The 27590-nt window shown below is 38.2% G+C and overlaps 1 protein-coding gene across 1 annotated transcript; it reads right to left on the bottom strand.

Moving 5' to 3' along the window:
- Nucleotides 1-138: 138 nt before the first annotated feature.
- Nucleotides 139-27590, bottom strand: MIA2 (MIA SH3 domain ER export factor 2; the record flags this gene model as incomplete). Its single annotated transcript, XM_079536800.1, has 29 exons — nt 139-290; nt 1107-1329; nt 1712-1788; nt 2830-2961; nt 3627-3785; nt 5624-5755; nt 6106-6185; nt 6844-6911; nt 7718-7753; nt 8069-8129; nt 9210-9311; nt 10227-10365; nt 11577-11667; nt 11872-11918; nt 12606-12729; nt 13266-13388; nt 15928-16032; nt 16447-16518; nt 16700-16810; nt 17377-17445; nt 17677-17765; nt 17869-17890; nt 19421-19552; nt 21961-22061; nt 22198-22413; nt 23740-24892; nt 25221-25307; nt 26236-26369; nt 27476-27590. The coding sequence occupies 29 exons, from the start codon at nt 27588-27590 to the stop codon at nt 139-141; spliced, it is 4152 nt and encodes a 1383-aa protein (XP_079392926.1).

Here is a 27590-nt window from a genome sequence, read left to right as displayed (position 1 = left end):
ACTATCCTGAAAATTTTCTATTAAGCTTCAATTTGAGCAAAGTAGTTTATTTATACTTAAGTAACAGCAGTTACTTAACGTAAGAGAAATGCCATTAGAAGAGTAGAGAAATGGTTTGGCACGGTGCTCAAACACCTGTCAAGTCTCTTGTTGTGGTTCTGGTTGTTCTGGGGCCGATGTATTTGACTGAGGTGACTCAATTCTGTTTTCAGGAGGTGGGGGTGGGCGCAAGAATTCAGGTCGCTGAGGTGGATAGTGAGGAAAGGATCTCATGGGAAATGGATTTCTCACTGTGAGACAATGAAAGCAGTCCAGTTAATACCAACCACACCAGCAAATCCTCACCTGCTCCTTCTACCCCATGCACCTTTCTGTTCACAATGGCCTATCCAATTAGAAGTCACAAGGTGGAACCATCTAAGATGATGTTCTTAGATCTATGATGTGCTCCACTGAGACAAATACTCTAGAAAAGGAAAGGACAAAATACCCACTTTCCTCAACTGGGATCTGGTGCCAGGCTTGTGGCAACAGCAGTTAGTATCTGCTAATGGGCTGCTGCTGCTGCCACCACTACCTTCAGTTTGATGTGAAATTTGATCTGGTAGCCCCTGGCTGTCATGCTGTAAAGGTGCTGTGGAAGATAGAGATTACTTCCTTACAGCTTAATCTGTGAACAGCAAGAGGCAGAAAGAAGCCCTTCAATCTGATACCTGCATCTTGTTCCAAAGATGGAAACTATGGAAGTGAAACAATTAACAGGTATGTCACAAATGCATGCCTTTGTATGGACATTAGCATACCTTACAACTAAAGAATGATGAAGCTCTATGATTTATGTCTGGTGCAGCTTCACAACTACTTGCTTTTCTACCTGAGAAAAGGAACCTTTCAGCTGCTGAACATTGTATGCTCTTTTCCAAAGGTAATATTACTGAAAAAACACTACCACAGTGAGCAGCTCTGAAGAAGTAAATATACACTACCCCCGTAACCAGAAAGTTAGACAAACTGACAAGTGGTTTGTGCATATTAAAACGGAATGAACAGGCAATAAACCACTCACGTTCATTAGCCTGAAGTAAATGCTAACAGGAGTTACATACTTGGCAGTGGAGGGCGTGGAAGCCCCATGTCTCGTACTGGAAAACATTCACGTGGTCCGTAGATGCCAGCAGGGGGAGGGGGAGGAAAAGGGGGTCGTCTCATGAAGGGTCCTCGGGGATCCATAGGCATCATTGGAGGTCTGACTGGAGGGAAAGGTGGAGGAGCAAACCCTGAGCTGACTGCTTCACTTTCAGATGCCAGCAGCTGATCAGGGAGAGAGTTCTGTAACACATTAAAACAGGGAAGATAGCTTAGGGAAAAGGTCAGAGAACATCTTAAATCTCATCAGGTCCACTTTGACGTGGACTGTCACACAAGCCATAAACCAGTTCTAAGCAGCATAATCCTGAGCAAGGCTACTTTGGTGCACTGACCATCACCTTGATTATAGTCTCACTTTTCAGGTTTTAATTAATTTTCAGCACTGATTATGCTAGTAACATCTCCAAACTAACTCACATGACAGTGAATACTGTGATAAAAGTCCACATACAATTTTTATAACTTGGGCTGCACAGTGCAATATGCTACTGAGTATTACAGGCTATTTTTTTCTATATATTTTTTGTTATATTTTAAATCAAGTTTCTGTTTAGCTACTTACGCTAAGATTAGAATGATCTTTCATCTCATTTCCAGTTGGTTCTGTTAGCGGGCTATTTTCTGAAGATGTTTGCCCATCTGTATGCAGAAGTTAAACAAATTACTCAGTGCTGACCCCCCCCCCCCAGTTTTTTTCTTAACTCAGAAGATACAAGCAAGACAATTAAACATAGGGCTGTACCAAGCACCTACTCTGCAAGCAGACTGAAAGACAAGCAAGGAACACAAAATCTGCGCTTCAGTATTTTCACCAACCTGCGCACAGTTCGCACATGAATATTTCCAGGCTGCAGCTTTTACCAAAGGTTTTTGTATACAGATAAAGTTTTTGTTTTTTTTTCCTCAGAAGTTACACATGCATTTTCCTAGAGGTTACCACAGCAGCTGCATTTCTCCCTTCTCATACCTTATTCCTTTGGCAACTCCCACTTCAGCTGAAAGTCCTACTCTATAACCCCTGTTTCCCCAGGCTGGGAATTACTGCACTAAAACATAAAGAGCAACAGCATCACATCATTTCAAGCAGGCTTTGCCTGTGTTAGAGAAGCTGTTACTTAACAACCTGAAACATTTTTTTAAGCCATGCAGAGCATATTCATTCCTTGACACTCAAGCTGCATAACACTTTGTGTTTTAAATCCCTGTTAAGTTGCTCTCAAACTCTGTCAAAACTCCAACCCTTCTGACAAGTGTCTTGCTCTCCAGATATCTGCCTTAAGTTAAGCTTTTGTAGTTAGACATCTCATCTTAAGAAAAGGCATGTTAGCTTGCTAAGAATTTGTAGTCAGTTCACTTTAGAGTTGGAGCCTGGATTCCACTACTGTGAGATGTTGCTCTTCTGAGATCAGATGATGGGTGTATTTTTACAAATGCTTAAGTCTGATGAAATTATATGTCTCTAAAGAGCAACATTCACAAGCTTAATGAGCTGCTAGATGTTGGCAGCAACGTTACCCAAATGTTATCCACTGTTTCCATTAAGTAGACTACAAACTGCCAAAGAACCATGCACTCAGGAGAGACTGTTATTGCTAATCCCTCCTATGGCTCAGTACAGTCATCCTATACTGAGATTCTCCAGTTGATTGTACCATAGAAGCCAGGTAAAGTAATTCCCACCTGTCTTCTCAAAAGACTGCATACTATAAGTCCGCAGCTCTGCTGGTCCAGAAAGTCTTCCAGTATTTGGAGGATTAGGGAAAAATCTTTCTTGTCTTCGAGGAGGAAGAACTGAATCAGTATAAGGCTCACCTATCGGTGGAAAAAAAAAAATAAAATATCACCAAACAGGTCAGTGTTTCATACAATTTTACACCAGCAAAACTCTCTGGCTATCTTATGCTCTTGTACATAGTCAAAGTGACTATTAAACAGGGTGGGAAAGCAATCTTAGATTCAGTATCAATGAAGGCCAATATACAAATAATCTATTGTTTATTTTAAATCACACTAATCTAAGAGTGACGTTTCCCATTACATTTCATAGTGCCTTAACATGTTTCCAACGTACTTGCACTGAATTTAGTTATTATGCAGCTACAAGGCAAGCTGCAGCAGCAAGATTCAGAGCAAGGCTGGGTAAGAACACAGTTCTGGACAGGAAAACAGGAGTACCTCTGCATTATCCTATAAGTAGCTGAGATCTAGCAAATAGGAAATTTGCCAGATACAGTTTGTTCATCCAGAACAAACTTTGAGTTTCATGATCAAGCTCATATGCAGTTGATGAGGCTTATATACAACTATAATATCTTGCTGCAACTGACAATTGTTCTATACCCTCTTTTTTTTTTTTTTTAATGTTCATTTTTAAAATTGTAGTATCTTTGTTTCTTTAATACAAGCAAAAAATACTTCAATATATACACCACAAGTCAGTAATTCTATTCTTTCAGTAGCTAAGCAGATTTCTGTACCTGATGGAGGCAGAATTATTCTGCGTTCTCTGTCCCAGGGAGGAGACAGGGATCCAGTATCTGATGGTGGTCTGTGGGGATCAGTTAATCTATCAGAACTCATGTCTCCTCGTTCATTGCTGCCTTCATACATGACAGTCGATCCTGGTCCTCTAGATCCTAATTGAACAAATCAGATAGCTAAAACTCATGTTTTTAAACCTTCCATTATGTCTTTCTTCATTAAGTCTGAAAACAATGGAACGTATCACGAAATGTCAGCACTTTCAAGATACAAGAGGAACAAGGGTCCACAGGAAACTCCAGCTGTTCACTGATGATGATTTACAAGGAGCCTTTAAAGGTTTGTTTGGAAGGAAAATATCTTAGTTCAAGAGAAGTGTAATCTACACTACCTGATTTTTTTAAAAATAATTTCTAAGAGTACTTGTTAATTCAAAGAAACTGCTGCCTTCATGGTGTTATTTTCAGCACTAAAATAACTGTCACTAACAACAGCTCATCAATTTAAAAATTATCACTCAAAGTTAATATCCTCATTAAAAATATCCATTCATATTATATTCAACACAATTCTCATTGTCTCTATTATAAGAAAGAAAAAAAAAACAACAGAAAAGACCAGGTCAACATATAAGTTGGAAGAGAAATTGTGACAATGAGTGACTTCAGGTTTGTAGTTTTCTTTCAGGTAAGACTTGTTCTGAAGATTAACAAAATACACAATTCTGGTATCCTCCTCTACTCCGAAATTCAACCTAGAATTCAAAGCCATTTTCTACCCTGCACAGTGAGATGAGCACTATAATTACACTATAATTACTGCAGTTACATCAACTACACACATCGTTTGTTTTATCTATCCAAGTTATATTAGTGCTCTATTGCAAAATGAACCACAGTTATTCTTTTGCATAGTTACCTTCTTTGCTAAGACTCCACTTTGAAATCCGGTTTTCACCTTACTCACCAGTAAAATCTGAGCTAGAATTTGAAGATTTGCATGACATCTAAATTGCATTACTTACTGCTTCTATTCAAGTAGAAGTTGTCAAACCTGTAATTTTTGTTGTTTGTAGTATAGCTATGGTTGAACATTCAACCTCAGCTTTTTTTCCTCTTAGAACATGAATCAACTTTCAGATGGAACCATCTATTATTTATGGAGAATGAAAGTACATAAATAGACAATGCTAGTTTTTAAAAATCAATGTTGATTATTGAAATCCCTATAAATATTTTGACATATTTCCCATTAAGTAAGTTGCCAAAAGATCTCATAGCAGTACTAAGTTATATAGTAGCTTCTTCATGACCTGCAACAGATGCTGAATTCCATACTAGAATTCACCTACACTGTTTCCATTAAAAAAAATAAACATGAAGGAGTCATGTTTCCTTCCATTATGACCCAAGACACCGTGCGTTTCCTTCACCTACTTCTCAACTGATACATTCTACTCCCTGTACACAGCCTTCCTGTTCTCTTTCAGCACTAGGGATAAGACTCAAACTTCAAAACTAAAGGGAGAGAAGAATCACTAACTTCCTACAGAATCATTTTTCATGACTCTCAATAAAATGTTGAGGATGTAGGTACCTCCACTTTCCTTCTCTCTCTTTAAACAAATGTACGAATGAGATGAAAGCGTCTGTATTTTTAATGCAGAAATCTAACTGACTCATTTAATTTAACATCAGAAGTTATTTCAGCAGAACTGCATTTGTCCAAGAAATAAGACCAGGGTTGCCTCTCTTCTCAATTTGTGTTTGTGAAGTGAATCCACTGACTAACTCAAACCAACAAAATTTTCCATTGTACTGGTGTACGTTATACAGATTTAGAAGCAAGATGAAAAACAGGAAGAGTTTGTCTGTTTATACTGAATTGGTTGTTTTAATGCTTTTGTCACCAGTAAGAGGAAAAGGTGTGACAGATTTATAGCAGAGGAGAGAGAAATCCAGAACAGACAGGTTTTCAAGTTTAAGAATTGTACCTCTTCCTCCTCCTGCACCTGGAAGCATAGGTGAAAGCCTTAAAGGACCCTCCAATAAAGTTGGAGGGGAAAGAAAAGCTCTTGTTTCGGATGAAGGCCGGCCCATTGGTGAGGGTCCATATGGGGAATGCTCTGGAACAGTTAAAACAAAATACTCAAGTTCACAATACTCAGTTTAGCAAGTTGTATTAATTACTTAACTTCTCAAGTGAACTTTAAAACTAAATTCAATAAGTGAAACGAGAACTGCGTTCCAGTTACTGTATGTGTCACATTTCCATCTACTCTCATCAACGCTGCCAACACTCTTAGTTTCAGTATTACCTACAGCAACTTATGACTTTTTTTTTTTTTTTTTGACATGACTTATTTGTACACACATGTGGCCAAGATAGGTTTGAAACAATTAGATGTGTGTCAGCGCAGGACACAGAACCAGAATTCAGAACTATGAGGGTCTATTTTACAATTCAATACTGTACCTCTGAATGGTCTAACTGGAACATCAAGAGCATAAGGATCTTTTTCTAAAAGGTCAAGTTTAAATTCTGCTTCAGTTAATCTGTAAATAAACAAAGAAAGTGCAAGAATGTTAGCAGCCTGCACTGCTTACTTCAACTTTCCTACTGTAAGTGCTAAACAGACAGACACATTCTCTAAATAAACAAGGGATGTCACAGAACTCTGAATTTAGTAATTCCTCAAATTTCTTTATGCTACTGTATTTAAACTGATATTCAGAAGTTCAATAGCATGTTAGATATCACAAGTGCTAGCACAGCAATGCTCTCATGAGCACTCTATGCTTCAGGTGTTACTTTAATTGTACTTCCAAAAGTTCCCTTCCACCACCTAAGCCTTTAGGTCAGTACTAACTTCTGAACTGCAAGTTGCAAGATCATTTGGTAATCATGACTTCTGGTTAATTCATACATATTAGAAAAACAGTGTCACCAAAACCTCAGAGTCCTAGTACTACATTCTGCTTCTTTCATGAACTAATTCAATACCTCACACAGTTCATATTTTCTTGCATGGCATTATTACAGGAATCCTCAACTGTCTGTCTTTCAGAGCTACGATGGAATACTGTGCACTCTCTACCTTATCACAATTACCACTGGTTAACACAGGTCTAGAAAACACTGAATTGCACAGATCCAAAATGTCCTCCAGTGTCACATTACATTTGTTTAGAATCAGATCAGGACTGCACTTACTTTTGTCTGTTATGAGCGTTTTCTTTTCTTATATCATTGAGTTGTCTTTCAGCTGCACGAGCTGTCAGCTTCCAAGAGGGACAAAAATCAGATGCTTAGATATTTTATTAGTTAAATCCTTCATAAATGTTAAAGCTCTTAGATCTAAGACATTTTTCTATCTGAGGTGTGTAGATTGTATTTTCACTGCATACTAGGGATGCATAAAGCACATGAAACAGAGCCTCAGAGACATCACTAAATGACACTAGCAGTTCTGCTAGCTAACTTTTTGGAAACAAGAAGGCTTTCCAGCAGATTCTTAGAACTGCAGGAATGGAATTCTCAAGCTATAGCTGCTTTGAAACATCTACAGAATGCATACAAGATTTAAAATCTCCAATGTTACGTAAGAAAAATTTATATTAAATTAATACAATTCAAATCTATATTACAATCATGAAGTGCTATTTTAACAGGACGATCTCATACAGACCATTCTGCAAAACTGAACATTTTATTAGTCAGGGGATATTGTAACAATTTCTGTTCGGAAAAAAATAAAAACAGAATTTATAGCACCATTCTTAGGAAGCTGTCAATGGAACACACTGTTCTCACAGGACATAATGTCTTCTATTTGTAGATAAAAGGAGTGGAGTGCATCCAGGAAAAATATTAAAATGGCACTGAAGCAAGGCCAAATGCTTGTGTTATTAGCAAAATGTCACACACTTATTAAACGATAGCATGTTATTCAAGCAGAGTTAGTGCAATAGCAAATAACACTGCAGTACTTAAATTCTACTGAGCTCATAAAGCAAGTTATTCAAATCACTGAAAAGAGAGACAGTAGCTGATACAAAATTAAGAACATTTGGCGTTTTAAGCTTACCCAATTATCATGAGCTTTCTTCTCATGTGAGGTAATCTGTGGAAAAAAACCATTATTACATCATTACTGAAGAGCATTATTCATCTAAAGAAGAAAAGTTAAGACTGAGTAAATGCCCTCATTCATAAATTTAACGTGTATAATTATGAGACAAACTTAAACCAAAGCTCCTTTTTCATTAAGTTACAGTGATCTCTGCTAAGAAACTGAGTCTACCAAAACAGATGGTGTAAGAGAGGTTAAAAGAGAACAAAACAAAAGCCAAAGTATCAACACCTAACTGGAAGTGGTATTTCACTGCAGTAGCATCCATCCTACATCCACAGCTGCCAGGTAACACAAAGCACATACCTGATTCTGATAAGAGCGAATGGTTCGTTCTAGCTCTTCTTCCAGATCTTTTGCTCTCTGTCTGTAACAAAAACAGCATTTATGATGCTGTAATAAACTGCTGAGAAAAAATAATTTTAAATATAAAAAGCACAACTGTGGTACTTAAGATTTCATATCTAGAAGGAAGTATTGTTATTTAGGCCTAGATTTAACAGCACTGATGTCATTTTTGTGTATCCTGCGGTCCTTAAAGTAGTACATGCAGGATGCTAAAAACACATTCCTCCCAACTCTTCAGTGGTCTGTGATATATTTCCAATTTAAAGGATATCCCTCTACATAATGCCCTAACAGCCAGCCTTACCAGCGCAGCAGCTGTTAACTGGCTGGAACCTTATGCCATTTCAGGCTACCAGTCAGTTCTGAGGGACAGTTACTTGCACTAAGGTTATTTCCAGACCACAAAAAGCATGAAGCCACCTTGTTGTCAGCCTCCTGTGCACAGCCTCTGCAGATGGGCCACAGATAAATGGTGAGGATGCTAAAAAGTGAATTGTGTATTCCTGTAAGAATACTTAAGAATGCCTACAGTAACTTCATATTCCAAAGAAGAATTACTGTAATTAACTGTTCAGAAAGCATAGCTGATCAGTACTGTTCACTCTGAATCAACACTCTCAGAAGCACTACAGGAAGACAGGAAATGTACATTATAGATCAAAGAATTATGCTACAGTTAGAGAAACTACAGACAGCAGTCGTAACACGAAACAGAGAAAAACAGTTAAAAAAATATAGAAAATATTCCTGAGTATTTTAGGAAAGAATTTCTAAACAGTAATATTATTTTACAGCTTACACATACAGAAATAGAATACTAAACTTCACAATGAATATGTTCAGAACAATGGGAGAACCAAATATTGCATTCATTTTAACTTCTTATTTTGATGCCTGTTCAGCTGACATTTAATTATGACTAACATTCCAATCAAAAAGCTCTCAGTGGTCTTCTGTTCTCAATTATGTATGTATTACTACACACAAGCAAGCACATACACAAAGACGAAACTATCTGGAAGAAAATGCATTCACTTCTTCTGGTATTCTCTATTGCCTTTTGTTTACTTTCAAACAAGTGAGTAAAATTTGTAATTACCTGTAGCTGTTTAGTTCTTCAGCAGCATGAGTAATTTTTTCATCTACTTTGGAAAGCTTTTCTTCTTTTTGTAGGCGTTCTCTCTCTTCTACTGTCAGTTTTCTTTAAGAAAATTCACAAACTAAGGTTAATTCTGTTTTTAAGTCAACAATTCTGTAGTCAGAATATCAAGAAAAAAAATCTCAAGTTACTTGGCTAGAATGTATAGAAAATGTTTATCTAAGTAAAGGATTTTACTGACAACAAACAAAGTGCAGAAACAGGACTAGATTTTATTCATATTAATTTATTCAGTTCATTAGTTTTGTTTTATGAAGCATTATCACTATTCCTGAAAGTATTCTGGAAGATTATTTAACTCCCAAATACTAAAGCTCTCCTTTTGCAAAATATTTACTCTCTAGGAAGTATTTCTATTTAAAACAAACAAAAAGCGCATAACCCCCAGCCTCCCCCCCCCCCAGAAAAACAAACCAACCACAACCAAAAAAAAAAACCCAAGTACACAGACCTACATTATCTTTCAATGCTATTTCAGCAGCTATTTAGCAGACGTTCCGTTAATAGCCTCTTTTACTCAGCTATTAAACTGACTTCAATCCATATTGGCCATTCTTGTCTTTGACAAGCAGCATATGTTTATTGAGCTTTGGCATGGTATGTCTAAATGGCTAATTTTTAACTGGTTCCTTTCTATTCCCTCATCTCTTTTAAAATCAAATGTTAATGTGGTGGATTTTTGGGTTTTGCTACACTAGCAAGGATGCCAATTACACAGGTACTATATATGAACTAGAGAGCAATTTATTGTTGAAAGTAACACTTAAAATGGGCCCTGCATACCACCTAGTACAGAATCAAGACTTGCACTGCTTCTCTTGCTACCGTCAGAATTATGTTTTCTCCTTGAAGAAGTAATTTTTGGCTAGTAGAACTGTAAATCATTTTCAACCTAAACAAAAACACGTGAATGTCAAGCAATAAGCATTTAATATAAAAGTCAGGAGGAACCATCACCTGTGTAGTTTCATTTCATTTTCTTGATAAAGCTCAGTCATAACTTTAAGTTTCTGCTGAAGCTTTTGAACTTCACTTTCCAATCGTTCATTTTCAGATTGTAAGGAAACCTGTTCACTTTGGAGGCTTTCTATACGCTCTGTCAAATACAGAGATAATTATATTAGCAATTAGATACAGGTCACAAAATTAAAGTATTTGTAACATGTCTAGACTGTAAAAAGCCTGTAAAAACTTTTGATACCACATTAACTTAATAAAGTATGCAATAATGTGTATTAATACAGTTCAGTAATTATACAAATTGAGAAACAGTATTGGCCTTTTGATGGGAAGCCAGCAATTATATTCTCTACCTGACACAAAGCACAGCTCTGAACAAACTAACCTTTGCAACACCTCCCAATGGTTGAGCTTCTCTAGACAGTGCTGTTTTGTAACTCACAATGTAAATCTTCATTTACAGCTTTTATTATTGCCATTACTCCACTAAAAGAGTAAAATCTTTATCATCATATATTCTTGTAGATCACCCATACAAAGTCTTGCTAAGAAACCTGAAGGGATAATTCCAACTTGAATCTCAATTATTTGTCTAACTACTTTATGATCCAGATTACAATCAGTCATGCTGTTTATTTACTATTCCTAAGCCTAAAAAGCCTTACTATTCCTAAGAGCCTCAAGTAAGTTTAAGTACTTTTGTGGGACAGAGTAAATATCCATTTGAAAAATGCATCAGCATAAGTCAGTGTAAATGACCATTAAGTACTGAAAAAATACAGTTTTACAGAGCATGCCATCATTCAAATGTCAAAGTGTAATGGCTATTCTGCTTGCTTTCATCAACAAAAGCAACAATTAGTTACAGAATTTTCAAATTGTAGCAGCAGTATTTTCATTTAATAAAGTTTAATTCAGTATGACCTATACAACAAAGGAAAACATAAAAATCTAGCTTCAATGCTCTAAAATGCAGTACTTGAGATTTTAATAAGTATTCAGCTTACACTACAACTAAACTATCAATTTTAGTAGGTAGTTTTAAAATGTTACACTAGAAGTCCATTGTTTCACGTCCAATATTTTTGTAAAGAGATTTTATATTTACTAACATCACTTAGCCCTTATTTTAAGATTTTGTAACTTCCATACTGCAAAAGAGTACAATAAAATTTAGAAATGGTGCTTTACCAGTCAATTATAAATTACTCAACTTGGATTGCTTCACCACCAAAATCAAATATTTAAAATAGCTAAGCAATTCAAACAGGCATTTTAAACGTCAAGTAGATCTATTAACTTAAACTTAATCCAGTTTTTAGTGGAAATAATACGTCATTTAATTACCTGTTAGTTCTCCCTTAGCTTTACTTTCATCAGACAATTTTGAATACATTTGATCTCTTTCTGTTTCCATGGTCTTTAAACAAGCATTTAACTACAATCAAAATGAAAAAAACAGCTTAAATCTGCTAGAAACTGTTTGTACGCAAAAATATTTAAACGACAAAATTGCACAACCTTGTGATACCACTCGATAGCTATTTACAATTAACCTTAGCATTAAAAAAAACCAACATATATTGTATTTAGATTCCCCCCCCCCCCCCATTCCATCTACTGATTTCTTAAAATCACATACCTTTGCAGCATAGATCAATTTCTTTATGGTTCGTTTTTGCTGATCATCTGATTGACAGAATAGAATGTATCACATATAAAGCACAGAAAGATTTGTGACAGAGCTTACTACTCTGCTACTGGCATCAGTTTATTTTTATTAAAAAAATGCCACAATAGGCAAAGCATATTTTAAAACAGAAAATAGGTGTTCTTCCCTCCCTGACAGACTCAGACTAAGAGTGAATGCACTCTAAGATTTACTGGGTTGCACTCTGTGCTATCTTAGGACTAGAGAAAGAGAAGCCATGCGTGAATCAGAAGGAGAAAAGGCCCTTCTGTGCTGCTTTTTCAGGGGATCCACATCTTTATCCCCAGTGCTGTACACTGCCTGCAACAACTAACAGCCGTGGAATGACAAGAAAGTAGAAAGTAAGCTCTAGGGACCCACAGTAATACTGCTTGGAGGAACTTTAGGAAGAAATTAAAGTAAGGCTCTCACCTATATACGTATGATAATCACTGCCTAATACTAACATAAGCTAAGCCACTCTGCAAGAGACCGGGCATCGAGTCTTTTCATTTCTCTGTAACAATTAATACATTGTATCTTTAGCCACCCATTACTCTATGGTAGCACAGGCTACCATTACTCCAGAAGTTTCTAAGCATCAAATAACTTGTCTGACATGGATAACATTGGGTGTTATCCAGTTTGTTGGTTTGATATCCATTGAAATATTTTTAATGTCATACCTAAATGCTCTCCATTTTCTGTTTCACCCTTTAAATCAGTGTCCCAGTGGCTATCTTCAGCATCATCGTCATCTCTGACTGCTGAACTCCAGTCTTTCATCTTTAACAAGTACTGTGTCAGTGACTAAGAAAAAACCCCACACAAAACAAGAACAGTAAAATAAGTACAAATAATAAAAACGTTTCCAGGTTTTCTAACTTTTGTTTAGTTCCCTTAGTAGATCAAGTGAGCTTTATGTGTAGGACTCTCCAAGTCCAACATTATACTCCTTCCATTAAAGAATATATGGCATGTCATGGTATGCTCTAGGAAGACTGTTCAAGTACCCATATAAATAGGCTTTTCACAAGGCTTCTGAATACAAATAAGGCCCCAACCCCCATAATCCAAATCTCAGAAAAAATATGCCTATTTATAGGAATCAAAAGTGTTTCTCCTTTTTAAGATCTGCTGGCTTCCAAGACTGTCATAATGCTCCACCTGTGCTGCTAAGCAACTTTATTTGCTTAGCGAAAAAGGAGACATTACAGGACAGCAAACAAAAAACTCAAAACAACTTAATGAGTATTAAGACAGGGATCATTTGTTCAATTCTCTTGAAACTTCATGGTTAGCATCAGTTTGAGTAATCCAATTCAAAGCTGACTTTCATAATTTACCTTGACTTGACTCTCTTTATCTTTCAATACTTCTTCTATATCTGCTTTAGAAGATTCAAACATCTTAGTTTGTTCATTTAGTTCACTAAATCGTTCACCCCATCCTTCGGCTTCTTGTAAAAGCTGAAAAGGGAAATACTAGGTTAGGGTGATTGTTTCTTAGAACCAAAAATCACGGATGAATATCAGTTGAGCACGTTACGTGTACTGTCTTTTCAAAAGCAGAATTTTAACCTCTCATCCACCAATATGAATTAAACAAGCAGAACTACAAGACAGTTAAATTCTCAAGATTTGAAAATAAATTCTATGTTACTGCTCCATTGCTTTTACTACAGAAGTTTGGCTACTGGCACACAACTGCATCTTTCAATCAGTGAAAGTCACATGTGAATTCATAGCATAGTGCAAACTGGGTATTACCAACAAAAGAAAATACTGTTTTGTCAGTACAGAAGACATGCACAGGCAACTGTGCATTAAACATCATTAAACATCGCTCCTAAAAGGGAAACTAAACTTTGAGTAGCTTCTGCATAGAGCCGAACAGAAAATAAATCGACCTTACTTAAATCCTTGTAAGAATAACAGCGAAGGAAAAAAAGCAACAATGTGCAGTGAAACAGTGCAATGTGCAGCAAATATTTCTAATGTTCCTAGAGAAAAACATAAAAACCACCCAACCCACAGATAAACATACAAACAAAAAATGGGAATGTGGAGTTTGTTAGCAGTTCCCTTGTTCAAACTAAAAGGCCCAGTCCTCTCCCTGACGCGTCATAAATCTGAGAGCACATCTGTTACAGTGTTTAAACTGTGATGCGCCAGATGATGACCCATCAGTGCAAACAGAGGAAAAAAGTACTCTAATTTCTGTGAACAAATAACATTTTTGTTACCTTTTAAGCATAAGTGAAATTCCATCTTTTAAAAAAAAAAAAAAGAAAAAGAAAGGGATAGAGATCTTCCAGTACAGTGAACCAGTTCACACACTTAAACAACCTTAGAAAAGAAAACACAAATAAACAAAGCAGATACTTTCTCTTCTTTTCTTAATGGGCTCTATAAACTACTTTCCAGGTTCTTCATTCACTAAAAAGCACAGCAAAATGCAACATAGACCTTCTGAAATTACTAAAAATGGCAACACAGCTATGATATGCCAAACTTCAGTTACTTATCCTAAATAAGGTGGTTAACAAATGACCATACCCAGGTTATTTTATCTGGAAGGAATTAAAAATATATATTTAGTTAGGAACCTGACAAATCGATTACACCCCAATGACTGTTTTTCTCAATTTCTCTTAGGTCTGCCTGACATAAAACTATTGTCTATAAAACAGTAAATTTCAAAGCACAGTAATACTGAGTGCTAAGTCCTATTTTTAAGTGGAAGAAAGAAAAGGAACAAGAACAATCTTTTCCTCAAGAAGAAATAAATAGAAAATTTGAAACCAAGAAGCTACTAATAGGAAAAAAAAAAAAAAAAAAACACCCTCTATTAAAACTTTTAATTGCATACAGGTTCACAAAATTTCATAGAGATATGTTGTCACACTGGAAATAAAACACTCAGTTCAGACACTTCCTTCCTACAGAAAGTTACATACAGATTTGATGAAAAAGAAGTCCTGAAAGAAGATAATTCTCACACAACTTCGCCTTGCAGTGATCAAACCAACATCTGCTGTTGATCAAATCAACATCTGCTACTTGTCCACTCACAGCATCTAACACAACTCTCCTCACCCCTTCTCCCCGTTTTATCTTTTATTGGTGTAGTCAAACATCTAACCTTGCTGAGAGTAAGAACAACATTAAGTTCTACTGACAACAGAGCTGTGCATATCTGGAACGTTTCTCTACCAGAAAATTTACCATTTCCAATAACTTCCCTAAAAACCAGCAAGTTTGATATCAAAGGTGCTTTAATAAAATCAACAGGCCTGTACATCTAGCTCTTCAAGATACCTGCCAGGACACATTTCACACAACAAGGAGATGAGTCAGACAGGAAAACAAGTACATATCCATACAAAAATGAAATAGTTTATGTAGCATTTAATGTTCACAAATATTATCTTTTTTGTTAGAAACCGTAAGTTCATTATAAAACTTGGCATTACACTGAATGTCTACTGCATATGCTAATGAGATCTGGCTGTAATAAGGAAGAAAATAAACAGCTAAAACTTGAGAAGTAACAGTCCTTTCTGTATCACCACATTACCCATCTGACTTCACAGCAACACTGCATTAAGTTCCTTTCCTGCCTTTTGCACAGTCTGACATTTCTTCGTTTGGCTTTATCAAATAAAAGCATTTGCTCTTTGCTGCTAAAAAGAATCCAAGCTGCAGGCTTCCTGACATCTTTCCTCAGCAAAAACCCTATTAGTGTCACATTACCACATGCCATTTTCCTCAATAATCTGTACATGTGTTTCTTCTATTTTTTGATTGTTTTTTAATCAACACGGAACTACTTCGGACAAAATTTTTCCATCATCATTTTAAAGGTATGCCTGCTCTTCTTAATTCCATTTACAAAAACATTCATGGGCTACTCACAGACCCGTGCACGAGGAGCTCCTTGGAGAAGTCATTACATAGCACTGTACAAAGATAACATTTCTAAGGAATTTAACTAGGAAGAACTTACCTGCTTCTCACTCTCCTGAAGCTGGTGGTTTTCATCTATGGCATCTTGAAGAGATGTCTTGAGTCTCTCTGTATTAATCTGATATACTTTTAGGGTGGACTTGGCCTACATTTAAAAAAAAAAAAGTGTGCTGTTTCAAGTGTATGTGAAGACATAACAAGTAGAGTCAGCACGGACTGGTTCTTAATTCATCTAAGTACATTATATTTGTATTCTCATCCTTTTATCACAATTTCAACAGCTTTTGCAGACTGAAGTCTTGCAACAATGTGTACCATTGTAGAGTAAGAAAGCAGAGAAAAGACAATGGAATTGCATTTCCCAGTAAGTGACCATCACTATAAGAAATCAACATTTAGTAAATCACGGCACATAGAAATATTAGAGCCTTTGCAATTCTTCTCATTGACATACCATATTATTTCTGCCTCCTACTAGTCAAAATTTTAAAGAAATAACTACATTGAGAATGAAGGAATGATGAAGCTTTGAAAACAGAAATTATAAGATAAGACATACCTCAGCAACTTGTGATTGGACAGATTTTGCTTCTTTCTCCAAAGATTCCAGTCTTTCCTGAATTTCAGCCACCTGAAAATAATTATTTTTTTATACAGCTTCTTCAATAGATTCAACTGGAAAAGTCTAAGCAATTGCTGAAGTTATTTTAATTTTCAAACTGTGAAGGTTGCTAACACCAAACCAGAGAAAGCTGTTTTTCTGAGAACATTAAAATGAGTAGCAACACAGAAAAGATCATTTCTATCCTTACCAATTTATCATTTTCTGATTGCTTGGATTTTTCTTCTTCCAGTTCCTTTTCCAGATTCTCTATTTCTTCGTTGAGTTCCAAGTTCGATTTGTTCAGTTTTTCATGTGTTTCCTAAATCAAGTTGTTTTGACAGTTAACACACTTGATATTAGCTACATAAAAAGAATACGTTTTAAATTTCATTTTAATGCAAAAATGACAAAGTACACTTAACATCACCAAATCAAGTATAAATCTCAATGAACTCTAGACTCATGCATGCTAACAAAACTTTTAACTAGCTCTATTGGGTCTCAAGTACAGAACAAAATAAATCTGTTTGCTTTTTTGTTACTTGAGTTTTATAAATATTCCGTTATTTCATTCAATCTCTTTTGAAATCTTTTACAAATATATACTAAGTACAAGGGATATAAATGCAGCAATTGCATCTGATTTTGTTACTGTGTCAATGCGAGGCTATTCTGAACTTATGCATGCCTTTTCTTTAAAAGTCCTGGTAATTTTATAACGTTCCAATAGGCTATAAAACGCATCTGAAGTAAATAGAACATGAGAACATACTTCCTGCAGTGCCCTATCTCTCCTGTTTAACCAATTAATTATTGTCTAACATGCCAGTGGCTCTAGTATCAAATGATAATTTCATCTTTTTTCCTTTTTTTTTTTTTTTTTACCTCAAAAAGAGATGCATCTGAATCTTTCATAATGTTGTCATCCTTTAGAGACAATTCTAAATCTTCCAACTGAAAAAAAAAAATTCAGAACTTGTATAAAAAATTGCCTATAGAACAAATAAATAGATATATTTATATATCTATTTATATATATATATTATATAACATATATTATATATAATATTATATATATATATATATATAATTATATATAGAATAAGTAAAATTCTAGTCAAACACAGATTTTGATTGCAGTGTGAGATACCGATAAGGCACTGAATTGGAAGGTTGTTAGGTTACCTCTTTTTTGCTAAGGCTGAGTTTCTCAAGAATTTTGCATTTCTCTTCAACTAGTTCAGCAATTTTATCGGCAAGCTGTTTTTCCCTTCCTAAAATAAACAGACAGCTAGATGTTGCAACATTCACGCAATAAAAAGTAGCAAAAAGAAGGTTTATGAAAGTTATGTATCAAACTACGAAAAATAAGCTTACCTACATAAAGTCGACTTCTAACCTGAAAGAAAAAGAAAAAAGAACAACCTTGAAAACGTCTGATTAATTACTCTTACATAGTATCTGAAAACTACTGTCTGTGGTAACAATCAGGTCACCCACTGAACTGAAGAAAGGAACACAAATAAAGGCTGCAGCCCAGTAACACACACTGCCAATGCAAAGTGGTAACGGCCAGAAGAAGAGAGGAAGGACAAAGGATAGTTACTCTACATGCCAGCTCAGACTTCCTGCGAAAGAGCAAGAAACCGCATGCTGTAATACATAACAGTCAGAGCTGCAGTAAGGGCACTGCTTGACGGGCATCCTGCCCACTTCCCCCTGTGGGAAGGACCAAATCAGAGGCTGCCACGTGAGGACTAATGCCATAGAACCAAAATCGAACAAACAGCAGGATAAAATGCTACTAACAGCCTGGACAAGAGATGAAGAGGTGCTGAAGAGGACAAGAGATGAAGATGAGCCCACCAAAATGTTGCAACATGACATTTCTCTCACAGATGTGCCTGGAACATGTCTCTGACATCTAAGGAGAATGAATTTCTCTTTGAATTGCCCTGTAACCTTCTCATTCCAAGTCAAGGAGTCTAAGCAAGAAAAATGGAACAAACTCATAAGCACATCTGTCCTCTCAATCCCTAAAAGGGTTGATACTGGATGGCATGTAAGGAGAAAACAATACTAGAATTGTTATTTGACTCAAGTTTAAGTTGAAATTTACATTTTATATCCATTGATGGGAATGGAATACAGTAAAAAAAATTGCAAATAGAAACAAAGCAAAAAACCACTAAAGGAATGATAAAAAATTAGAGATACATTAGCTTATACAAATAAGGATTCCTCTTCCAGACAACCTCAATTGCTGCTGCAGAATAGGTGGTATTTTTCCAGGTGTAATAAGATAACAGAACCTTTAATACAAACGCAAGTGCTCTTATTTGAAAAATAAAGATGCCACACAGCCTATCTTCAAAGACAAGTGTCATCACACCTAGCACCAAAAATCACACTCTGATTACCTAAGCACAAACAAAACTTGAAGAATACTGGATTACAGATAACAAATTCATTTCTTTAGTAGGGAGAGGTTGGTAGGAAGATTTGCATGGGAGAGGATCTGAGTAGTAACAACGGAAGGCAACCCAAACCTCAAAAATATCATCTGATGTTTGTGTTAAGAGGTTTCAGTACTACATTTCCTCAGCTCACCACTCACAAACAGCTCAAGATAAAATCAGTTCAGTACTCTGACACGTAGCATCAAGGTCAATGGTCAAAGTTTTTTTTTAAAATGCGTCCCTTGATGGGCATTCATCCAGATTGTTTTTACTTAGTTGCTTTAGAAAAAACCTCCTGTCTTGACAAAGTGGGCTACTTCCCAGCTATTCTCCTTTTTTTTAAAAGAGAGTCCAAATACAGAGTTTTAAACAACTGTGATTGAAGTATTATGTACTTTGCAGAGTAACAATTTGAATTGTTAGAAACTGTCAATGTAGTCTGTATATCTGCATGCCAGTTGAGCACTTACTGACTGATAACTTCTATATAGGAACAGGAGAATTGTAAAGGCTCCAGCGATGCTGACAGCGATCACTAGTTCCCAAGGGAAACCATAGAGATCAGGTCCCGGTCTCATGTCTTCAGGCAGCGATGCCACAGCCTGAAAAATAAAATTGAAAGACTGAACTGAGGAGGTAAATATTTTCAACAGAAACAGACACAAGAAGTAATCTAAGTCAATGTGTAAGGCAGGGGGCACAGGGCTGTACATCTAGCTTTTCTGAGACTCCAAGATGGTGGTTAACAGGAGCCTGTTTTGCATTACACGTTTACGAAATGGAAAAAAAAAAAAAAAAAAAAAAAAAAAAAGGATCCAGCAAGATCTGATAAAGACCAGACAAAGCTCTGAGAACTGCTCCTGCTGTGTGTGACAGTCACAACTCAATGCGTGCAGTAACCGCAACGTGTCTTGAATAACCTGTTGCCATACAGCAAACCTCAATCTCTAATTCTTTAATAAAGCTTTAAAACCACCACTACCTCAGCAGGGCACAAGCTGAGGCGGGCTCTCTGCCCCGTTCCGGCTTTTCAGCACCTCTCCCCACCCTGAAGGGGCGGGCAGCGTGTACCGATCCCTCCGGGCGGCACAGCGAGCGGCCGGGCCTCGCCGCTCCTCGGAAACACAGCTTGGCCCTACGCCGCGGGCTCCCCTGCGGAGCCTCGAGCCGCCGCTACGGCGCGGGCCGGCTTTCCCCAGAGCCCGGTTCTCACCACAAACCCCAAAGGGGTTCGGAGGGGCTCCGCACTCACCCTGCGGGTCGCCTCGGCGGCCCACCGGCGGCAGCGCTGCGCCGTGTCCCGCAGCCCCAGCCAGAGGCCGGCGTCGGCGGCGCCCGTCGCATCCTCTCGGCCGCCGGCAGCCATCTTGCCGCGGCGCCGGCACGGCCACGCGCGGCCCCCTTCCGGCCCCTCGCCGGGCAACCGGCCGTACCACTGCCGCCGGCAGTAAGGGGGAGCGCGGCGGGCCGAACCACTAAGACGCGAAGGGGGACGCCGCCGCCGGGAAGAGGGAGATCCCGCTGCGGCGGAGGGGAGAGAGCGGGACGGCGGCAGCGGGCTCCGGGCCTCGGCGCGCCGCCCAGCTGGCAGCGGGGCACGACGGCTGGGCGAGCCCGGCAGGCCGCCCTCGTGAACAGCCGGCGCCCGGAGGAGCGGCTCTTCCGATACCGACGTGCGCTCGTCGGCTACAAAACTACTTCGCGGACACTTACCTCCGCGGTTTCCATTCGCCCCCGCGTCACGGCGGAGCCGTACGCGAACAGAAGCGCCGGCGGCCGGGCTGGCTCCTGAGACAGACCTTGCCCCGCGAAGAGGCGGGCCTGCCGTCACACTTGTGACTCGTGCCCAGGGACGACAGGTGGCGGCTCTCCCCGCCGTGAGGCGCGGCCCGGCCAGAGGGAGGCGTGCGGCGCCGCGGGGGGCTGGGCCTCGGGAGCACCTGCCTGTCTCGTAAAAGCCGCCCGCACTGGGGCTGCCGTGAATCTTTGGGCAGAAGCTGCTGTCGCTGCGAACGATTCTGGAGAAAAGACCTTTACGATCAACTAGACCAGCCACCCTCCATCGCCACTACTAACCACGTCCCTCGGTGCTGCATCTACACTTGAACACCCCCTGGGATGGTGATTCCACCACCTCCCTGGGCAGCCCGTTCCAGTGCGTGCCTAAACATTCTTTCAGGTAAGTTTTTCCTAACACCCAACCTCAGCCTTCCTTAGCACAGCTTGAGGCCATTCGCTCTCGTCCTGTCACTGTTCCTCGATAGAAGAGGCCGACCCCCGCCTCTTCACAGCTTCCTTTCAGGGAGTTGTACAGAGCTATAAGGCTTCCAGAGCCTCCTCCAGACCAAACAGGCCTAGTTCCCTCAAGTGCTCCTTATAAGGCTTGTGCTCCAGACCCCTCACCAGCCTCATTGGCCTTCTCTAGGCACACTTCAAAATCTCAGTGACTTTCTTGTAGCAAGAGGCCCAAAACTGAACACAGTGCTCAAAGTGCACAACTCAGAACAGAGTACAGGAAGATGATCACCTCCCTGGTCCTGCTGACCACACTATTTCTGATACAAGCCAGGATGCCATTGGCCACCTTGGCTACCTGGGCACACTGCTGGCTCATGTTCGTGGCAGTCAACTAACACCCCCAGATCCTTTTCCTCAGCACAGCTTTCCAGCCACTCTGCCCCAAGCCTGGAGTTGTTCTGACCAAAGTGCAGGACCTGACACTTGGTCCTGTCAAAGCTTGCAATAGTTGGCCTCAGCACATTGATTCAGTCTGTCCAGTTCCTGCTATAGGTAACTGGACTTCCTTCCTACTCTCAGTCAGATCGACACTTCCTCCCAGCTTGGTGTAATCTGCAAATTTACTAAAGCTGCACTCAATCCCCTCATCCAAACCATCAATAAAGATATCAAACAGGGTCTGCTCCAGTACTGATCCCTGATGAACACCACTGATGACCAATCGCTTGCATCTTAGCAACAGATACTCATGGAAGCGAGGAACAACTCTTACCTCTTTGACAGGACTTGTAATTGCTGAAAAAACAGACTTTACCAGTTCCCCCGTCTCAAAAGCACTCAGGCACAGAAGTATCTGATTTATCCAGCCTACATCTGGTTTGTTTGTAAGGAAGAAAAAAAAAAAAAAAAAAAAAAAAAGAAAAATTATGTTACTATGGTATATTTAATATAATTCCAACTTTTTTTTTTTTTTTTTTGGCCATTTCAAATTAGGAAGTTTTGCACGTACCATTATCTGGAATGTAGTTCTGAATTTGGAAAATGTTATCTGAGAAAGGCTTTTCACCATCATGTTGAAAATCAGCTGCTAAGCTTGGCGTTTTTTCTTCAGAATTTACTGAAGGGATCACTGTTTCTTCTGAACGTTGCTCCCTGTCAATAGGTGCATCCATTTCATATCTATCCTCCGGCTTTTTTTCCAGCAGCCTTCTTTTACTACCTACTCCTGCAGATAATTGTGAAAGGAAATGGTGTTTATTATCAAAGGATTGAACAACTGTTCTCACACAATTTTTATTTTATTACAAGATATGAATATCTAACTGAGGTTTTGATTTTATTTTCTTTCTTCTCCTCAACAATTAAAGATGCCATGTAAGATTAAAGATCAGCAGATCTTTTAGGAAACTACAAAATAACAAACATCACAGCAAAATACAAAAAACACAGACATGTTCATGCAGAAGGATATTGGAAGGAATCAGCTGCCTTATTTCCTCTGACTTGAGGTAAATTTTCTGGAGTGAATAAAAAGCATTTCAAAATACACTTTAAAAAAAAAAAACAAACCAAAACAAAAAAAAATTCCACACTTTGCCTAACCATGTAAAAAAACATAGAATCCACAACAAAATTATGTTTTAATTCTAAGCTCCAGGGACACGAGTGGCCAAAGATCTCCATCACAAATAACCCAACAGCTTCCACAAGTAGACTGTGATTTCACAGTGAAGCCTTTCACATCGGTGCAGCTGTACAAGTTTGTTTCCCTCACAGAGCTGCTCTCAGCTTAACATTTATAAATAAAATTGTTGCTACATAATGAAATGGGTTCGGTGAATCTGCATTTATCACACAGCATTTCCAGAGTGAGACTGGTGTCACTCTCACATGGGATAATCTTGACACCTAGGTGGTCCCCACAAGTGTGTAATTTATTTTCTGAATTTACAGGTTTGTGAATATAAGCATTGAGGTTATTTTGTTCATTTTGCACTGTTTCAACTGCTTCTGTTTTTTATTTTCCCTGCAGTAGTTTCCAGTTTCCAGTTGATTTAAAGTGCACATTTCTTCATTGACATATACTGTTCTCCTTCACTTCGTTCCTCTTTTGAAAGCGAGTGGTGTTTCACTTGAGGAAAATCTCATGCCTGTAAACACTCTGTATTTTCAAAACTTAATCTTGAAGGTAAATATAGAGAATCTTTGGAGATAAGGTCATCATAATAACCTCTTATGTTGGTGCTTTCCTAAATTTCACTACTTTTAGAAACACATTCTTCAACACTGGAACAACTAAACACATCCTCCTGTAAACTCCACACTTTCTCTCCCTTAGCTACTGGAAACTGAAACATTGTTAGATCTGTAGAAATCCTAAAGGGAAGAACTTGTTCTGTTCTTCTGATATGTCAGGCATTTCTTCTATATTTTTTGTGTCTGAGAGTCTCTCACAGTACTGAGATGGGAGAAGAAATTTGACCTGATTCCATTGGTTTATCATATCTGTCTACATAATTAATAAAACTCTTTCAGATGTTTTCATACCAACCTGGCTGGCCATAGTTCCTTTCCGACTCTGGATCTCTGTTTTCAGTGTTTTTTAGCAGTTGACTTACTGATACCACATCTTGTTCTGAACTACAGGGATCAACTGGATCTTCTCCGTCACATATGAGTTTATCAAGAGATAATCCTGTGCTGCTTGAGGTATTTTTGGTATAATTAGGATTTGCTGTTATCTCCCCGGCATTTGGCATGTTGCTGTTTGAATCTGTTACTTCTGGTGCATAACTCTCATCTGCTTCATCTAACACTCCTTTGACTGTCTCATTTGATTCTTTGTCTGTGTGTGATTCTTGCTGGTTTAAAGTCTGTATTTCTTCATTCTTACTTGCTTCATCTTCTCCTTCTTTGCTTTCATGGTCTTCCATAGCATCTGTATTTTTCTCAGCCTGCCCAAAATTTAGAACGTTGCTTAAACCCAAACTAAACCAATTTGATGTGGATTCCTGGCTCTCACTATTTTGTTCTTTTTCTGTTGATAACTCTGCGACTGCTGTGTCATGTTCATTGTAGGAGTGAGTATCCACCCTAGAAACATCATGGACTTGTACATCATTTTCTGGTACCAAACCAACATTCACGTTCTCTTTACCAAAATACAGAAAATCCTTCAGTCCACCCTGAAGCCAACCAGATGCAGCGGGCTCTTGTTCCTCCTTGTCATGTGGCTCCTCTAAGTCATTGTCAGTAGTTACTGCTATTTTTCTGCCTTGGTAACTATTTTCTTCTGACGGTTCAGTAATGGCTTTTACGGTCTCTTCATCATTTTCACTTCTCGTGGTGAACCACCCTGCAATATCGGAAACCACCCAACTAGACTGAGTTGGAATGGGTTCCAATGGGAGACTGTTTGGGAGTTCTGACTGTTCAGCATCTTCATTTCTGTTTTTATTTTCACTAACCAATTTTTTGCTTGCAGACTCCTGACTCTGAGATTCTTTGGAACCATTTTCAAAAACTGATTCAATTGTTTCTTCATTTTGGAAAGAGTCTTCTGTCTCATTTAAGAGTTCATTTTCTTGCAGCTCTGATTCTGCATCAGGTGATGAATATTCACTTTCTTTGTTCTGATGATGTAATGCACTGTCTTCGCTTTCAAAAACATACTCGTCTCCATCAAGACAAAGGAAATCAGTTTCCTAAAAGAAAAATATAAACTTCTAAAATATTTTCATATATAATTTTCTACAGCATTGTGTAACACAGCAGTGTACCTTTATTCTCTTCCTCTGTGTGTCTGTAACTTTATACAAAGGACTGTAAGTAACTGAATTTTTCCTAGCGGTTCTATATTACTTACCAGATAAAAAATTATCTTAAAATACAATAAATACACAAATGGAGCAATAACAAAAGAACTTTGTCTTGAATTATCTGAAATAAAATCTGCATTGAAACGTGAATTTCTAACTTGTTTTTAGATTTTTCATGTGGTGTAAACTGGACAATCTGGGGATTTTGGTTTACCTTAGTGAGCACTTCAATTTCTTCTGCAATTAAAACTTCCTCAACCTTCACAGCATCTTTTGGGAAATATCCGAAATCTTTTCCTTTCTGTAAGACATATTAAGCATTTAACACATTTAAGCATTTAAACTTCAGCGATGATTATATTGGGTGCCTGCATATGTGCTAGAAAAGAAAAGAAAAAGAAAGCTTTATTTTTTGTTTCTCCTTCACAAAATTGTTCCATTTGCCAATTCAGGAAGCAAGAAGTATATTTCACGGCATGATAGCCATAGGACAATGGGAACAGTTTTAAGTGAAATGAAGGGAAATTTAGATTAGATGTTAGGGGGAAATTCTTTACTCAGATGGTGGTGAGGCACTGGCACAGCTGCCCAGAGAAGCTGTGGGTGCCCCATCCCTGGAGGCACTGAAAGCCAAGTTGAATGGGGCCCTGGGCAGCTCTGCACATGGCAGGGGCTGGGACTGGGTGGGCTTTAAGCTCCCTTCCAGCTCAGTTTTACTAGCATTTGGAATTGGATCTGCCCATCCACTGCTTTTAGCTGCAGCATAAATAATGGTTGCTCTAACTACACTGTCAGTCGTTCCAAACCATTAAATATATGTGATAACTTCTCTGGGAACTTTCTCTGAGCACTGAGCTGTAACGTCAGGTCCCAACACTGGATTGTCCACTAAGTAACCATAAAAACTCATTACCAGCAGACCTGACCCGACAGACCAGAATGTTCTTAAGGGAACTGGATGCAATCATTGCAACCAAATGGTTAGAGGAGAAGTCAGAAGAGTTGGATTCTGATCTGGGCTTTCATTCTCAATAAGGAATTGATAGATTTGATTTTTCCTCTTACAGAAAGATAAAAACAATGAACCATCTCACAAATACGATGTTCACCCATGGCTAGTTAACATTACAAACGAGATGGAAAATCCCTAGAAGGAAGCAGGCTGCTGTTGTTATTATTATAGTATCTAAATTATTTATGTGGGAAGTCTATCAAATTTAAATACTTACACTTCCTATCCACAAATTTTCATTTTTCCTGGAAAGTTTGGAATACACAATTATCTCCTCCCCTGCTTTGAAGCTCAGATACCGGCAGTCAGGTCCCAAATAATCTGCGGTGGCTTGAACTCTGCTCATTGCCGCTGGAATGATGTGTGGGAAGAAAGGAGCACGTAAGTATGGTAACCACTTCATCTGAAGTCAGACAGGTTATCGAAAAACCCTGACGTGTAATAATATATTAAAATGTTATGATACGATGATACCACTCCATCACCAAGTGGTAAGTTACTGAAAATACAGAATGGAAAAAAGAACCCTTTCCTGTTTTTTTTCTGCTACTTCGTGCAGACACAAAGGTGAAAAGCTCCTGTCCAATATCAGCATTGTTTTTAGCACTTATCATCCAAGCTTTCAAGGCTGAAATGCAAGTCGAGAATTAGCAAATTCAACTATTGTGTGCTCTAGTCAGTTTGGAGCCCATTCCCTACACAGACTGATATCTCTGAGCACCCAGAAGCTGGGGAAGTCAGAATGGCTCCCCAGGAAAATCAGGCTGTCAGCAGAGGAGGTCTAAGCATTTAGTATGAAAATGCCTGCACATTACCTATTGCTGTCCACTGGTGATTCAGTGGCTTGCTGACTGCCTCCTGCAAAGCTATTTAATCCTCAGGATCTCCATTACCAGTTACTGCTCTTACTTCATCTTAAAGACATAAGGATAAAGGATCTGTGTGCCACATAGAAAGGATTATAAAACAAGCAAACAAATAAGAAACTCCAAACAGTTTGCTTAGAATAGAAAAATACAGTTTTGCAGAACAGGCAATGAAACAAAGATACACGTTCTTTCTTGCTATATAGTCTACCTTTTTCTTTTTTAAGTATATATTGCCTGTATGTGTATATGTATATATGCCAGGAAACAGTGAAAAATATTTTAAAGTTGCTTTATATTGACTGCCTTGTGGAAACCTGAGAAAAATGAACTATTCAGGAACTTTGTTTTGACTGAACTTCGATCTTTCTGTTCTTACACAACACAGTCCAGTAAGTTTTTCAGGAATATTCCTGGTTTTTTTTTGTTTGAAAATTTTAAGCCAATTATTCATAAACTTAGCATATTGACAACAGAGATTTTCTATGGCTACTCATTTTCATTTGGTGCTTCATTTAATTTCAACATAATGGTTTGCAATAACTAAATATACACTGGCAGCTTTAGGAAAAAAAAAAAGGAGTTACTTACTCTCACATTCCCAATCACCACATTTCTTCCATTCTGAAAGTACCTTTGTACTCCGTAGGCTTGTTAAAAATGAAAGTACTAGCAGGAAAATTCTGGGATCCACTATCCTTGACAT

The sequence above is a fragment of the Tetrao urogallus genome (assembly GCF_951394365.1).
Source record: "Tetrao urogallus genome assembly, chromosome: 6".
Taxonomy (NCBI): Eukaryota; Metazoa; Chordata; class Aves; order Galliformes; family Phasianidae; genus Tetrao; species Tetrao urogallus.
Note: the sequence above shows the minus strand (reverse complement) of the source record. Positions and strands in the feature narration are given on the sequence as shown.